Source organism: Corythoichthys intestinalis, chromosome 7 (assembly GCF_030265065.1).
Source record: "Corythoichthys intestinalis isolate RoL2023-P3 chromosome 7, ASM3026506v1, whole genome shotgun sequence".
Classification (NCBI taxonomy): domain Eukaryota; kingdom Metazoa; phylum Chordata; class Actinopteri; order Syngnathiformes; family Syngnathidae; genus Corythoichthys; species Corythoichthys intestinalis.
This window is the reverse complement of record NC_080401.1, coordinates 60,622,506-60,637,871: the sequence shown is the minus strand read 5'-3', so window position 1 is coordinate 60,637,871 and position 15,366 is coordinate 60,622,506. Positions and strand designations below refer to the sequence as shown.

The window sequence follows — 15,366 nt, the reverse complement described above, 5'->3', positions numbered from 1 at the left end:
CAATCCCATTAAGAGTCAATGCATTAACATTCAAATGAGGTCATAACTAGCTTATTCACTCCATTGGCTGCCCTTGATGGCACAAGACGTCCAATCCATTTAAAGTGGGAAATCTGGCAGTAATGAATGAATATTCATTTGCTGCCAACCTCCCGCTAAAAATAGATTGGACGTCTACTAGCGATAACTCCTTTCAATTGATGGCAGAAGCATACAAAAAGCCTGTCATTTCTCTTAGCAAAACGGCCAACAGGGCAGCCATGTTGGTAGGGGCAACATTCCCATTAAAGTCAAAGCGTTGGCATTCAAACGAAGCCATAACTAGCTGGAAGCGGAAGGGTTGGCAGCAAATTGACGTCAAATTGATTGGATATCTACTAATGATAAACTCATTTCAATACACGGCAGAATAATAATGGGATGTTACGACTGTTTGTCTAACATTGTCTTGAAAAGCCGACAAATGTTTTTTTTTAATGGCGGCGAACCGGAGGCGGCCATCATGGGTAGGTCAGATAGCACTCAATCACAAAGAATACCATCTTTGTTTTTTAGATTAGTCACTTGACGCGCCATTTTCCATGAAGTTTGCCGTGTTTGTCACGTGACCGACCTGGAGCAGCTCGTCCTCCGGTCTGAGGACGCCGTGGCGCTCCGCGGGGCCGCCGGGCACCACCGACGAGACGTAGTGGTGGCCGTCGAAGGAGTCCAACTCCACGCCCAGGCGATGCGTGTGAACGGGAAGCAGCTGCGAGCAAAAATGACACGTCAAGTGTCGTCAAGAAAGTACGTTTCACCCCGAGCGTCACCTTGGAGGATTTTTGCAGCTGGGTGTCGTCGTCTTGGATTGAGGGGTGCAACTCGATCACCTGAAACGAGTTTTTAAAAAACACTTCCTGTTATATTTTGTGGCATTTGCAGGTCACTTCCTGTTGATTTTGTGTCATATTTAGGTCATTTTCTGTTCGTTTGAAGAACTCACAGGTTACCTTGGGGTCACTTCCTGTTGCTTTTGGGGCATTTCCCTGTCACTTCCTCTTCATTGATCACTTCCTGTTGAATTTTGGGGCCTTAGCAGGTCACTTCCTGTACATTTTGTGGCATTTCAGGGTCACTTTATTGACAAATTTGGGGGGATTTCCTGTTCATTTTATTGCATTTCTAAGTTCTGGTCACTTCTATAATAATTTTGGGACACCTACAGGCCACTTCCTGTACATTCAGGGGCATTCCAGTGTCACTTTGGTTACCTTATATTGTATTAGGGTCACTTCCTGTACTTTTTGGATCATTTCCTGCTGATTTTGGGGTATTTCTGTGTCACTTCCATTCATTGATCTCTTCCTAGTGAGGTTTGTAATTTACTTCCTGTACATTCTGGGGCATGTTATTTTGCTTACATTTTGCATCATTTCCTGTTGATTTCTGTGTTACTTCTTATTCGTTGGTCACTTCCTGTAAATTTTGAGTCGTTTCAGGGTCACGTCCTGTAAATTTTGGGAGGGGGTTTCCTGTTGATTTTAGGGCATTTCTAGGTCAGAGCCTGTTCGTTGATCACTTTCTGTTGATTTTGGCCCATTTTCAGGTCACTTCCTGTATATTAAGGGGCATTCCAGTGTCCATTTCTATTCATTTTGGGGCATTTACGAGTCATTTCCGATTCATTTGGGGGCATTTTTTGTCACTTGTGTTGTTTTGAGTATGAAATCCAAAAACCAAAAAGTTCTCACCAGAACTTGGTAGTTGGGACCGAGAACTTCCTGCCACTTGGCCTTCAGATCGGCTTCAAAACCTGCGCACACAAATCAGGGAAAAATACAAACAAGTTAGTCACACACTTTGCAACATTTGACCTCAATTGACCTTTTAAAGGGCAAGTGACTACTGTTGGTCATTGAAACGACTGAACTTTTATTTTACTCATTTATGAATTGCTGGAGAAACTGTGTGGGAGTGTATATGTTAAGTCCTGTAGGTCACTTCCTGTTGACGTTTCCTCACTTCCTGTTGATTTAGGGACATTTCTGCATCATTTCCTGGTGATTTTGGGGCATTTCTGGGTCATTTCCTGTTTATATTGGGTCATTTCCTGTTGATTTGGGGACATTTCTAGTTAACTTCCTGTTCATGTTGGCTCACTTCTTATTGAATTGTTGATCCAATAGAAACAGGAATTGACCCGCAAATGCCCCAAAATTAATCGGAAGTGAACAAAAGTTACGAGGGAGAGACCCAGTAATAAATAAGACGAAATAAGCAGAAAGGGAAGCAAAATGAATAGGAAGTGACGCCGAAATGTCCCCGAATCAATATGAAGTGGCCCCAAAACAGGAAGTAATCCAAAATAAACAGGAATTGACCCAGAAATGTCCCTAAATCAATGGAAATGACTTAAAATAATCAGTGAGTGGATGTGTAAATCTTCAAAAATCCACAGGAAGTGACCCAATGAGAACATGAAGCGACTTGAAATGAACAGGAATTGAGCTTGAAGTGTCAATTAATAGGAAGTGGCCCAAAAATAGGAAGCAACCCAAAATGAGCTGGAAGCGACTAAGGAATTAAAAACAAAAAACAAAAACAAAAAACAAAAAAACAAGAGGAAGTGACCTAAAATAAACAGGAAGTGACCCAATGAGAACATGAAACGACCTGGAATGAACAGGAAGTGACCCAGAAATGTTCCCCAATCAACTGGAAGTGGCCCAAGAACAGGAAGTAACCCAAAATGAACAGGATGTGACCCAGAAATGTCCCTAAATCAATACGAAGTGGCCTAAAAATAGGAAGCAACCCTAAATAAACAGGAAGTGGCACAGGAATTTTAAAAAATCAATAGGAAGTGACCTAAAATGAACAGGAAGTAACCCAGTGAAAACATGAAGCCACTTGGAATGAACAGGAAGTGACCCAGAAATGTTCCCCAATCAACTGGAAGTGGCCCAAGAACAGGAAGTAACCCAAAATGAATAGGAAGTGACCCGGAAATGTCCCTAAATCAATAGGAAGTGGCCCAAAAATACAAACCAACCCAAAATGAACAGGAAGTGACCCAGGAATTTTATAAAAAGCAAGAGGAAGTGACCTAAAATGATCAGGAAGTGACCCAAGAACAACACCAGGCAACTTGGAATGAACAGGAAGTGGCCCAGAAATGTCCCTAAATCAATGGAAGTGTCCCAAAAATAGGAAGCAACCCAAAATTAACAGGAAGTGACCCAGGAAAAAAAAAAATCAAAAGGAAGTGACTTAAAATCAACAGGAAGTGACCTAACAACGACATGAAATGACTTGGAATGAACAGGAAGTGACTCAGAAATGTCCCCGAATAGATTGGAAGTGGCCCACAAACAGGAAATAACCACAAAACAACATGAAACGAACAACATGAAACGACTTGAAATGAATAGGAAGTGTCTCAGAAATGTCCCTAAATTAATAGTAAGTGGCCCAAAAACAGGAAGTAACCCAAAATGAACAGGAAGTGACACAAGAATAAAAAATAAAAAAAATCAAGAGGAAGTGACCTAAAATCAACAGGAAGTGACCCAGAAACAACAGGAAGCAACTTGGAATGAATAGGAAGTGACCCTAAATCAATAGGAAGCGGCTCAAAAACAGGAATCACCCCAAAATGAACAGTGTGTGACCAATGATTTTTAAAAAATCAAGAGGAAGTGACCTAAAATCAACAGGAAGTGACCTGTTAATGCCCAAAACTCAACAGGAAGTGGCACATAAACACACGGAACGAACATTCATTCGCCGCCACCCCATCACAGTCAATACGAATTGGACGTTTAGCGCCGTCAACGGTTGCCAATGAGTGCCGTACAAAGAGTAAACATTAGCTAGCGGCGGTTTCTACTGAAAGCCGGCTGTCAGTCTGCTGCTGCTGAGTTCGCCGCAAGAAGAAAAAAAAGATGGCAGCGCTTTAGATTAAATTAGCATTGCTAAACGCGGCCCGGCCGTCATTAATCTTTGGCGTAGGGAAGAATAAAAATGCTCGTACGTCCGTGCCAGGCGCGTGCTAATGGCTAGCACTTAGCGCCTGACCGCCTTGAACAGAACAAATCTCCTCCTGACATAGTAAATAAGTAGCAATTGTAGCACTATGGGTCACTTTCTAATGATTTTGTGGTATTCATGGGTCACTTCCTTGTTTAGTGGTCGCTTCCTGTTAATTTTGGGTCACTTCCTGTTGGTTTCAGGGCATTTTTGGGGTAATTTCCTTGTTCACTGGTCACTTCCTTTTGATTTTGGGGCATTTCCAGGTTACTTCCTGTTGATTTTAGGTCACTTCCTCTTCCTTCAGGGCATTTTTTGGGATCACTTTCTTGTTCATATGTCACTTCCTGTAGATTTCGGGTCACTTCCTGTTGGTTTCAGGGAATTTTTGGGTCATTTCCTTGTTCATTGGTCACTTCCTTTTGATTTTGGGGCATTTCCAGGTTACTTCCTGTTGATTTTAGGTCACTTCCTCTTCCTTTCAGCGCATTTTTTGTGATCACTTCCTTGTTCACATGTCACTTCCTGTTGATTTTGGGTCACTTCCTGTTGGATTCAGGGCATTTTTGGGTCACTTCCTTGTTCAGTGGTCACACTTCAGGTCACTTCCTTTTGGTTTCGGTGCATTTTTTGGGTCACTTCCTTGTTGATTGGTCTTTTCCTGTTAATTTTGGGTCACTTCCTGTTGGTTTCAGGGCATTTTTGGTCATTTCCTTGTTCACTGGTCACTTCCTTTTGATTTTGAGGCATTTCCAGGTTACTTCCTGCTGATTTTAGGTTACTTCCTCCTCCTTTCAGGGCATTTTTTGGGATCACTTCCTTGTTCATATGTCACTTCCTGTTTATTTTGGGTCACTTCCTGTTGGTTTCAGGCATTTTTGGCTCACTTCCTTGTTCAGTGGTCACTTCCTGTTCATTTTGTGTCATTTCCTATTGGTTTCAGAGCATATTTGGGTCAGTTCCTAGTTCGTTGGTCACTTCCTGTTGATTTTGGGGCGTTTCCAAGTTACTTCCTGTTGATTTTAGGTCACTTCCTCACTCAGTGGTCACTTCCTGTTGAATTCATGGCATTTTGGGTCACTTCCTTGTTCAGTGGTCACACTTCACGTGACTTCCTTTTGGTTTTGGTGCATTTTTGGGTCACTTCCTTGTTGATTGGTCACTTCCTGTTAATTTTGGGTCACTTCCTGTTGGTTTCAGGGCATTTTTGGGTCACTTGCTTGTTATTGGGTCACTTCCTTGTTCATATGTCACTTCCTGGTGATTTTGGGTCACTTCCTGTTGGTTTCAGGTCAATTTCTGATGATTTTGTGGCATTCCTGGGTCACTTCCTTGTTCAGTGGTCGCTTCCTGTTAATTTTGATCACTTCTGTTGGTTTCAGGGCATTTTTGGGTCACCTCCTTTTTCAGTGGTCACTTCCTGTTAATTTTGTGTCATTTCCTGTTGGTTTCAGGGCATTTTTGGGTCACTTGCTTGTTAATGGGTCACTTCCTTGTTCATATGTCACTTCCTGTTGATTTTGGGTCACTTCCTGTTGGTTTCAGGTCACTTTCTGATGATTTTGTGGCATTTTGGGTCACTTCCTTGTTCAGTGGTCACACTTCAGGTCACTTCCTTTTGGCTTCGGTGCATTTTTTGGGTCATTTCCTGTTTCTTTTGGGTTATTTCCTGTTTTTGGGCCACTTCTATTGATTTATGGACATTTCCTTGTCACTTCCTATTTTTTTCAAGTGCCTTCATGTTGTCGTTGGGTTACTTCCTGAAAATTTTTGGGCATTTACAGGTCACTTCCTGTGGATTTTAGGACACTTTAGGTCACTTTTGATGATTTTGTGGAATTTCTGGCTCACTTCTTGTACATTTTGGGTCAATTTCTGGTTATTTTAGGGCATTTCTGGGTCACTTCCTGATGGTCTCATGGTATTTTGGGTCACTTCCTTGTTCAGTGGTCACTTCCTGTTAATTTTGTGTCATTTCCTGATGGTTTCAGGGCATATTTGGGTCAGTTCCTAGTTCACTGGTCACTTTCTGTTCATTTTGGGTCATTTCCTGCTCCTTTCAGGCTATTTTTGGGTTACTCCCTTGTTCATATGTCACTTCCTGTTAATTTTGGATCACTTCCTGTTGGTTTTAGGGCATTTTTGGGTCACTTCCTTGTTCAGTGGTCACTTCTTGTTGATTTTGGGGGATTTCCAGGTTACTTCCCGTTAAATTTAGGTCACTTCCCTACTTAGTGGTCACTTCCTGTTGAATTCATGGCGTTTTGGGTCACTTCATTGTTCAGTGGTCACATCCTATTGAGTTCAAGTCACTTCCTTTTGGTTTCAGCAGAATTTTGGGGTGACTTCCTTGTTCATTGGTCACTTCCTGTTGATTTTGGGTCGCTTCCTGTTCCTTTCATGGCATTTTTGGGTCACTTCCTTGTTCCTTTGTCACTTCCTGTTGGATTCTTTGGGTACCTTTCTGTTTATTTCAGGGCATTTCTGGGTCACTTCCTGTTCAGTGGTCGCTGTGAAATTTCGTGACATTTCCAGGTCACTCTTTTGGTTTTGCGCCACTTCCTGTTGATTTGGGGTCACTTTCTGATGATTTTGTGGCATTCCTGGGTCACTTCCTGTACATTTATATGTAATTTCCTGTATATTTTGGATCATTTGGTCTTGATTTTACATTTCGGGGCATTTTAAAGTCACTTACTGTACATTTTTCACTTCTGGTTCATTTTTGGGGTATTTCCAGGTCACCCCTATTGGTTTTGCGCCACTTTGTGTTGATTTTGGGTCACTTCCTGTTGGTTTCAAGTCCCTTTCTGATAATTTTTTGGGCATTCCTGGGTCACTTGTACATTTTAGGTCACTTTTTGCTTTTTTAAAGACATTTCTGGGTCACTTCCTATCAACATTTGGGGCATTTCCAGGTCACTCGTGTTGGTTTTGCGCCACTTCCTGTTGATATTGGGTCACTTTCAGTTCCATGCTTTTTTATGAAAATGCCATTGTAAAGTGTGGTGAAGTTTTCGTCAAATTTTGGCGGAATGACTTGTACATTTCTGACAAAAACGGGCTAATATCTTTCGGGATTTTGTTTTTTTTTTTGATGTACGAAATATGTCAATTTGACCAAAACTGTAAGACAAAAGAAATTTCAAATACTTAAGCAAATAGAAATGAATAGGGTTTTTGTTTTTTGGTCAAAAAGCCCATGTTTTTAAGCGCCGTGGACGTTAGCGGCGAAATAGAAAGCGAGCCTGCGTCGCGTGAATTTTTTGGAACTTCTCCAAGTTGGAAGAGTGTAAATCGGTGATAGCGCGTGGGCTGTGTGTGTGTGCGCGCTGCGCCCGAAAAGAAAATGCTATAATAATATGGAAATATTCGAAAATGCATTTGATGGTAGCTCTAGTCGTCCGAAGACTGCAAATATCATCTAACACGGTCAATGGCACTGAAACACGCTTTCAAACTACGCTTATGAGAGTGCGTCTCCTTATTTGTGATGGTGCGCGCTCACCGTTGCTTGCGTTTTGTGTGTCCAAAGACGCCCGGCGAGTTTTCAACTCCGCTGACCTCCGCGCTGACCCGACGGAAGACTCCACTGAGAAAAAACAACACACACACCAACATTCAAAATAACATCTTACACACGAATAATAACTGGCGAACACAAAACTTTGAATCTTTCAGTGTGATTGACGATACCGGACGTCCAACCCATTTTGACTGGGAGATGACATCCAGTGGGGCAAATAAGTATTTAGTCAACCACTAATAGTGCAAGTTCTCCCACTGGAAATCATATTAGAGAGGCCTGTAATTGTCAACATGAGTGAACCTCAACCATGAGAGACAGAATGTGGAAAAAAAAAAAAACCCTAGAAAATGACACTGTTTGATTTTTAAAGAATTGATTTGCAAATCATGGTGGAAAATAAGTATTTGGTGAATACCAAAAGTTCATCTCAATACTTTGTTATGTGCCCTTTGTTGGCAATAACGGAGGCCAAACGTTTTGTGTAACTCTTCACAAGCTTTCCACACACCGTTGCTGGTATTTTGGCCCATTCCTCCATGCAGAGCAGTGATGTTTTGGGGCTGTTGTTGGGCAACACAGACTTTCAACTCCCTCCACAGATTTCCTATGGGGTCGAGATCTGGGGACTAGCTAGGCCACTCTAGGACCCTGAAATGCTTCTTACCAAGCCACTCCTTTGTTGCCCTGGCTGTGTCTTTGAGATCATTGTCATGCTGAAAGACCCAGCCACGTCTCATCTTCAATGCCTTTGCTGATGGAAGGAGATTTTCACTCAAAATCTCTCCATATATGGCCCCATTCATTCTTTCCTTTACGCAGATCAGTCGTCCTGGTCCCTTTGCAGAAAAACAGCCCCAAAGCATGATGTTTCCACCCCCATGCTTCACAGTGGGTATGGTGTTCTTCGGATGCAATTCAGTATTCTTTCACCTCCAAACACGATAACCTGCGTTTCTACCAAAAAGTTCCATCTTGGTTTCATCTGACCATAACACATTCTCCCAGTCCTCTTCTGGATCATCCAAATGCTCTTTAGCGAACCGCAGACGGGCCCGGACGTGTACTGGCTTCAGCAGGGGGACACGTCTGGCAGTGCGGGATTTGAGTCCCTGGCGGCGCATTGTGTTACTGATAGTAGCCTTTGTTACAGTGGTCCCAACTCTCTGTAGGTCATTCACTAGGTCCCCCAAGTGTGGTTCTGGGATTTTTGCTCACCGTTCTTGTTATCATTTTGACGCCACGGGGTGAGATCTTGCATGGAGCCCAAGATGGAGGGAGATTATCAGTGTTCTTGTATGTCTTCCATTTTCGAATAATTTCTTCACACCAAGTGTTTTACTTATTGCAGATTCAGTCTTCCCGGCCTGGTGTAGGTCTAGAATTTTGTCTCTGGTGTCCTTCGACAGGTCTTTGGTCTTGGCCGTAGTGGAGTTTTGAGTGTGAGTGACTGACATTGTGGACAGGAGTTGTTTATACCGATAATGAGTTAAAACAGGTGCCATTAATACAGGTAACGAGTGGAGCCTCGTTAGAAGCATTTAGATCTCTTTAACAGCCAGAAATCTTGCTTGTTAGTAGGTGACCAAATACTTATTTTCCACTCTAATTTGGAAATAAATTCTTTAAAAAAATCAAACAATGTGATTTTCTGTTTTTTTTCCCCCACATTCTGTCTCTCATGGTTGAGGATTACCCATGTTGACAATTACAGGCCTCTCTAATCTTTTCAAGTAGGAGAACTTGCACAATTGGTGGATGACTAAATACTTATTTGCCCCACAGTAGGAATGGCCCAAAATTGGATTTGCCACGTGGAATTTTTTTTGCCATGTGGCAAAATTGGTTTCGCCATGTGGCATTTTTTTGCCATGTTGCATTTTTTGCAATATGGCAAAATTAATTTTGCCATGTGGCATTTTTTTGCCATGTGGCAAAATCAATTTGTCCACGTGGCATTTTCTTTGCCATGTGGCAAAATTGGTTTTGCCATGTGGCATTTTTTTTGCCATGTTGGTAGGGGCAAAGTTTCCATTAAATGTCAATGCATTAACATTCAAATAAAGTCGTGACTAGCTTATTTCACTCCATTGGCTGCCATTGATGGCACTCAACATCCAATCCATTTGAAGCGGGAGGGTTGACAGCAAATGAACGAACGTTCATTGGTGGCAAACCTTCCGCTTCAAACAGATTGGATGTCTACTAGCGATAAACTCATTTCAATTGATGGCAGAAGCATGAAAAGACGTTACATGGCCCCAAGCAACATGGCTTCAGGGTGGCCATGTTGGTTGGGGCAACATTCCCATTAAAGTCAATGCATTGGGCATTCAAAAGAAGTCATAACTATTTGGAAGCGGGAGGTTTGGCAGCGAATGAATGAATGTTCATTCACTGCCAACCTCCCACTTCAGATGGATACAGGAAGTGCCCTGCAATCAACAGGAAGTGACCCAGGAATATATTAAAAAAAAAAGAATAACAGGAAGTGACCTAGCAATGCCCCAAAATGAAGTCATTGTCTGCCTTTGCCTTTGACTAGACGTCAACTTGTGATAAACTCATTTGCGGAAGAATGATTGGACGCCTATTATTGTCAACGTATGTATAATGGCGCCTACCTACGCCGGCACCGTTCTTCTTGCGGACCAGCGTGAGGACGACGGTGCGTCCCGTGCCTTTCATCACGTCCACCACTTCCTGGTTGGTCAGACCGTGGAGGCTGACGCCGTCCAACTGAGGCAGACAAAAGTGTTACGGCGCCGTCTACGCCACGGAGTTAAGCAGCGCCGCTTTTCTTACGGCAATGAGGCGGTCTTGAACTCGGATGTTGCCGCTGTAATGGGCGGCGCTACCCGGCAACACGTTCTTGATGTACACGCCCACCGCGTCTGTCAAATCAAACAGAACTCATACTTATTATGTTATTCTTTTTTTTTCTATTGATTTCTATGGATGTGAACTGGAAGTGCCAACAGGAAATGAACACGAAGTGACCCTCAACTGCCCCAAAATGTAACAAGAAGTGAACAATGTACAGGAAGTGACTCTGAAATGGCACAAAATGTAAAGGAAGTGAACCTAAAATTCCCCCAAATCAACAGGAGTGACCTGGAAAAGTCCCCAAATTTTTAACAGAAAGTGAACAATTCACAGAAAGTGACCCTGAAATGCACCAATATGTAACAGGAAGTTAACAATGGAAAGGAAGTGACTCTGATATGGCTCAAAATGTACCCTAAAATGCCACAAAACAAACAGGAAGTGACCAAAATGAACAGGAAGTGATGCCAGAATGCCCCAAAATCAATAGGAAGTGACTCAAACTATACAGTACAGGAAGTGACACGTAAATGGCCCAAAGTGTACTGGGAGAGGCCCAGAATCCACAAAAAAGTGATTTGGAAATGCACAAAAATCAAATGGAAAAGATCCAAAATGTGTACAGGAAGTGACCCTGAAATGTCACAGGAAGTGAACAATGTACAGGAAATGACTCTTAATTGGCCCAAAATGTACAGGAAGTCACCCTAAAAGACGGTCAGACTAACAGGAAGTGGTCAATAAACAGGAAATGATTTGGAAATGCCCTAAAATCAAAAGGAACTCACACAAAACATACAGGAAATGACATGAAAAATTCCTCAAAATGGGACCCAAATCCAAGAAAGAATTCATTCATTTCAACTGTGTCATTCAATCAATGATGTTTACCTTGACTGCTAAGGGGGTTGTGTCCAATGATGGAGATCCCCAGGCTCTGGCCATCTTGTTTGGTGAGCGCCACTTCATGGATCTCATAGCCGTCCAAGTTGGGCTGAATTTCAAGAAGTGAGAAATAGCAATCAGTGCCCCCTAGACTACCCTAAATTAACAAGTAAGTGAGCAAAAAACTGGAAGAGACCAGGAAATGCCATAAAATCAACAGAAAATGAACCACAATGGAAATGACATTACTTCGGAATACCCCAAAATGTACTAGTAATGTCCCAAAATCAACAGGACGCGACCCCGTAAAGACCTTAAATTAACAAGGAAGTGAGCAATGAACAGGAAGTGACTGGGAAATGCCATTAAATATACAGGAAATGAACCAAAATTTTCAGGAAGTGACCCTAGAATGTCCCAAGATCAACAGGAAGTGACCCGTACATACCCTAAATTAACAAGGAAGTAAGAAATGGAGAAGAAGCGAGCAAGAAATGCTATTAAATAAACAGGAAATGAACCAAAATTTTCAAGAAGTGATCCAAAAATCTACAGGAAGTGACCGGAAAGTTCCCTAAATTAACAATGAAGTGAACAATGAACAGGAAGTGACCGGGAAATGCCGTTAAATATACAGGAAATGAACCAACATTTTCAGGAAGTGACCCCAGAATGTCCCAAAATCAACAGGAAGTGACTGGAAAGTTCCCTAAATTTACAAGGAAGTGAGCAATTAACAGAAAGTGACTGGGAAATGCCATTAAATATACAGGAAATGAACCAAAATTTTCAGGAAGTGACCCTAGAATGTCCCAAGATCAGCAGGAAGTGACCCGTAGATTCCCTAAATTAACAAGGAAGTAAGAAATGGAAAAGGAAGCGAGCAGGAAATGCTATTAAATAAACAGGAAATGAACCAAAATTTTCATGAAGTGATCCCAAAATCAACAGGAAGTGACCGGAAAGTTCCCTAAATTAACAATGAAGTGAGCAATGAACAGGAAGTGACCGGGAAATGCCATTAAATATACAGGAAATGAACCAAAATTTTAAGGAAGTGACCCCAGAATGTCCCAAAATCAACAGGAAGTGACTGGAAAGTTCCCTAAAGTAACAAGGAAGTCAGCAATTAACAGAAAGTGACTGGGAAATGCCATTAAATATACAGGAAATGAACCAAAATTTTCAGGAAGTGACCCTAGAATGTCCCAAGATCAACAGGAAGTGACCCGTACATACCCTAAATTAACAAGGAAGTAAGAAATGGAGAAGAAGCGAGCAAGAAATGCTATTAGATAAACAGGAAATGAACCAAAATTTTCATGAAGTGATCCCAAAATCAACAGGAAGTGACTGGAAAGTTCCCTAAATTAACAATGAAGTGAGCAATGAACAGGAAGTGACCGGGAAATGCCATTAAATATACAGGAAATGAACCAAAATTTTCAGGAAGTGACCCCAGAATGTCCCAAAATCAACAGGAAGTGAACCGAGGGTTCCCTAAATTAACAAGGAAGTGAGCAATGAACAGAAAGTGACTGGTAAATGCCATTAAATATACAGGAAATGAACCAAAATTTTCAGGAAGTGACCCTAGAATGTCCCAAGATCAACAGGAAGTGACCCGTACATACCCTAAATTAACAATGAAGTAAGAAATGGAGAAGAAGCGAGCAAGAAATGCTATTAAATAAACAGGAAATGAACCAAAATTTTCATGAAGTGATCCCAAAATCAACAGGAAGTGACTGGAAAGTTCCCTAAATTAACAATGAAGTGAGCAATGAACAGGAAGTGACCGGGAAATGCCATTAAATATACAGGAAATGAACCAAAATTTTCAAGAAGTGACCCCAGAATTTCCCCAAATCAACAGGAAGTGAACCAAAGGTTCCCTAAATTAACAAGGAAGTGAGCAATGAACAGGAAGTGACCAGGAAGCAGACCGCAGGAGGGGATGTAGAAGCTCCGCTCACCGTCTTGCTAGGACGCCGCCGAGCTTGCTGCGGAGACAGAGTGACCACGGGGGCGGAGTCGGGCGGCGGGGGGCGAGCGACCACAGGGGTGGAGTCTGGCGGCGGCGGTGGAGCGACCACAGGGGCGGAGTCAGGCGGCGGCGGGGGCGGGGCCCTCCCACCACACGGGTCCCTGGCGACCAGCAGGGTGACGTGAGTCCCGCAGGCCCGCAGCGCCTCCACCGCCTCCTCGCTGCCAAGGCCCTTGGCAGGCGTGGCTCCGATGCGAAGGATACGGTCGCCCGTGCGGAGACGCCCGTCCTGACGGAAGCGGGCGCTCCGTGAAGACGAGCTGGAGAGCGCAGGCGAAAAGAAGACCTACCCTGTCGGCGGCGCCGCCCCTGACCAGCGTGCGGACCACCACGCCGGCGTTCTTGACGCCTACCACGCCGAAGCCCAGACCCGAGCCGTCGTTGACCAACCGGATCTCCTCCACGTCGGTCCACTCCTCCTTGAGAGAGGTCGCGCCGCAGTTACTCCCCCTGGAAGTCTCGTGACGTCAAGGCATCTTACCGTGTTTATGTCCGATGCCGGCGACAGTGGCGACGGCAGTGGGCGGTCCCTGCCAGAGGTGGGGTTACCAGGGATGGGTAGAGTATTCAAGTAAGTGTTACCTCAAAATAACATTAATCAAGTAGTCGTAAAAAGTACTCTTGAGTCTAGGGGGAGGGAACACACGCTCCGGTCCCCCTTCTTAAAAAGGGGGACCACCACTCCGGTCTGCCAATCCAGTGGCACTGTCCCTTTACTTGAGTATAATTTTTGGCTTGTGTACCCACCTGGCAACAGTCATTTGAACCGTCCCGCCGGGTTGCTGCAGCAAAGCTAGAGCCTGATGCTGACTGACGCCCGCCTCCAGGGGGTGCCCATTTATAGTGAGGATCTGATCCCGTGCCCGGAGACGTCCGTCCCTGCCGACGTCGCCGCAGTGTAACCGGAGGGACAATGGAAGGGGCGCGGCTGGCGAGCCTCACCTGTGGGCCGCGCCTCCCGGCTGGACGTGTTTGACAAAGACGCCGTGGCCACCGCTTCCCGGGTGAAGGCCCACCACGCTGAAGCCCAGACCGCCTGACGGCGGGCGGGTTAAACGTACATGCTCCGTGTGGCGGCCCTGAAAGGTTGATTGTGTTTGGTTCATCCCTTCCAGTCCAAATGGTTTGGACGTCTACAAAGTAACGGGCGCCAGTGCAAATGCATGCTATCATTTTCAGAAGATTGATTCCCGAAGTTAGTTAGATGTTGACTCCCAAGGTTAGCATCAACGCCAGCTTGCAGTTTAGCGTTGACATCATCTTGTGAATTTAGCTTTGACAACATCTTTCAAAGTTAGCATCGACATCAGATTCTGAGGTTAGCGTTGACATTGGCTATAAGGTTAGCGTCGACATCAGATTCTGAGGTTAGCGTTGACATTGGCTATAAGGTTAGCGCCCGAAATCAGATTCCGAGGTTAGCGTCAATTTCAGGTTGTGAAGTTGTTTTTGACGTCAGCTTGCGAAGTTATTAAGATTCCAGCACCAGCTTCCAAAATTAGCACCGATGTCAGCTTCTGATGTTAGCGTCAACGTGAGCTCGCGAAGTTAATAAGATTAAAATTCCAGCGCCAGCTTCCAAAACTAGCACTCATGTCAGCTTCCAAGGTCAACATCGATGTCAGATACTGAGGTTAGGGTCAACATCAGGTTACGAAGTTAGCATCAACATCAGCTTGCAAAGTTAGCCTCAATGTCGGCTTCTTTGCTTAGCGTTGATGTAAGCTCCTGGAGTTAGTGATAAATTAGCATCAACATGTCCTAACAAAGTTGGCGTCAATGTCAGCCTTTGAAGTTGGTGTTAACATTAGCTTCCAAAGTTAGCACAGTCTTTGTCGAAGTTTACAAAGCTAGCGTCGACGCGAGCTTACGAAGCTAGCGTCGACGCGAGCTAACGAAGTTAGCATCGATGACAGCTTCCGAAGCTAGCGACGACGCGAGCTTACGAAGTTAGCGTCGACGCGAGTTTACAAAGTTAGCGTCGACGCGAGCTTACAAAACTAGCGTCGACTTGAGCTTACTAAGCTAGCGTCGACGCGAGCTTACGTAGTTAGCGCCGACACAAGGTTACGAA

The 15,366-nt window shown here is 43.8% G+C and overlaps 1 protein-coding gene across 1 annotated transcript in view; it reads right to left on the bottom strand.

Annotated features, from left to right (window-relative positions):
- The window catches only part of patj (PATJ crumbs cell polarity complex component), a 69,110-nt gene that overhangs the window by 47,386 nt on the left and 6,358 nt on the right, over positions 1–15,366 (bottom strand). Inside the window, exons 5-16 of the mRNA XM_057840763.1 lie at positions 14,235–14,371; positions 14,040–14,171; positions 13,774–13,822; positions 13,583–13,711; positions 13,222–13,521; positions 11,252–11,354; positions 10,340–10,428; positions 10,159–10,273; positions 7,517–7,600; positions 1,731–1,792; positions 810–869; positions 614–748 (exon numbers count right to left, since the gene is read on the bottom strand). Coding sequence (XP_057696746.1) covers positions 614–748; positions 810–869; positions 1,731–1,792; positions 7,517–7,600; positions 10,159–10,273; positions 10,340–10,428; positions 11,252–11,354; positions 13,222–13,521; positions 13,583–13,711; positions 13,774–13,822; positions 14,040–14,171; positions 14,235–14,371 — 1,395 coding nt within the window. The remainder of the gene's footprint in view (positions 1–613; positions 749–809; positions 870–1,730; positions 1,793–7,516; positions 7,601–10,158; positions 10,274–10,339; positions 10,429–11,251; positions 11,355–13,221; positions 13,522–13,582; positions 13,712–13,773; positions 13,823–14,039; positions 14,172–14,234; positions 14,372–15,366) is intronic.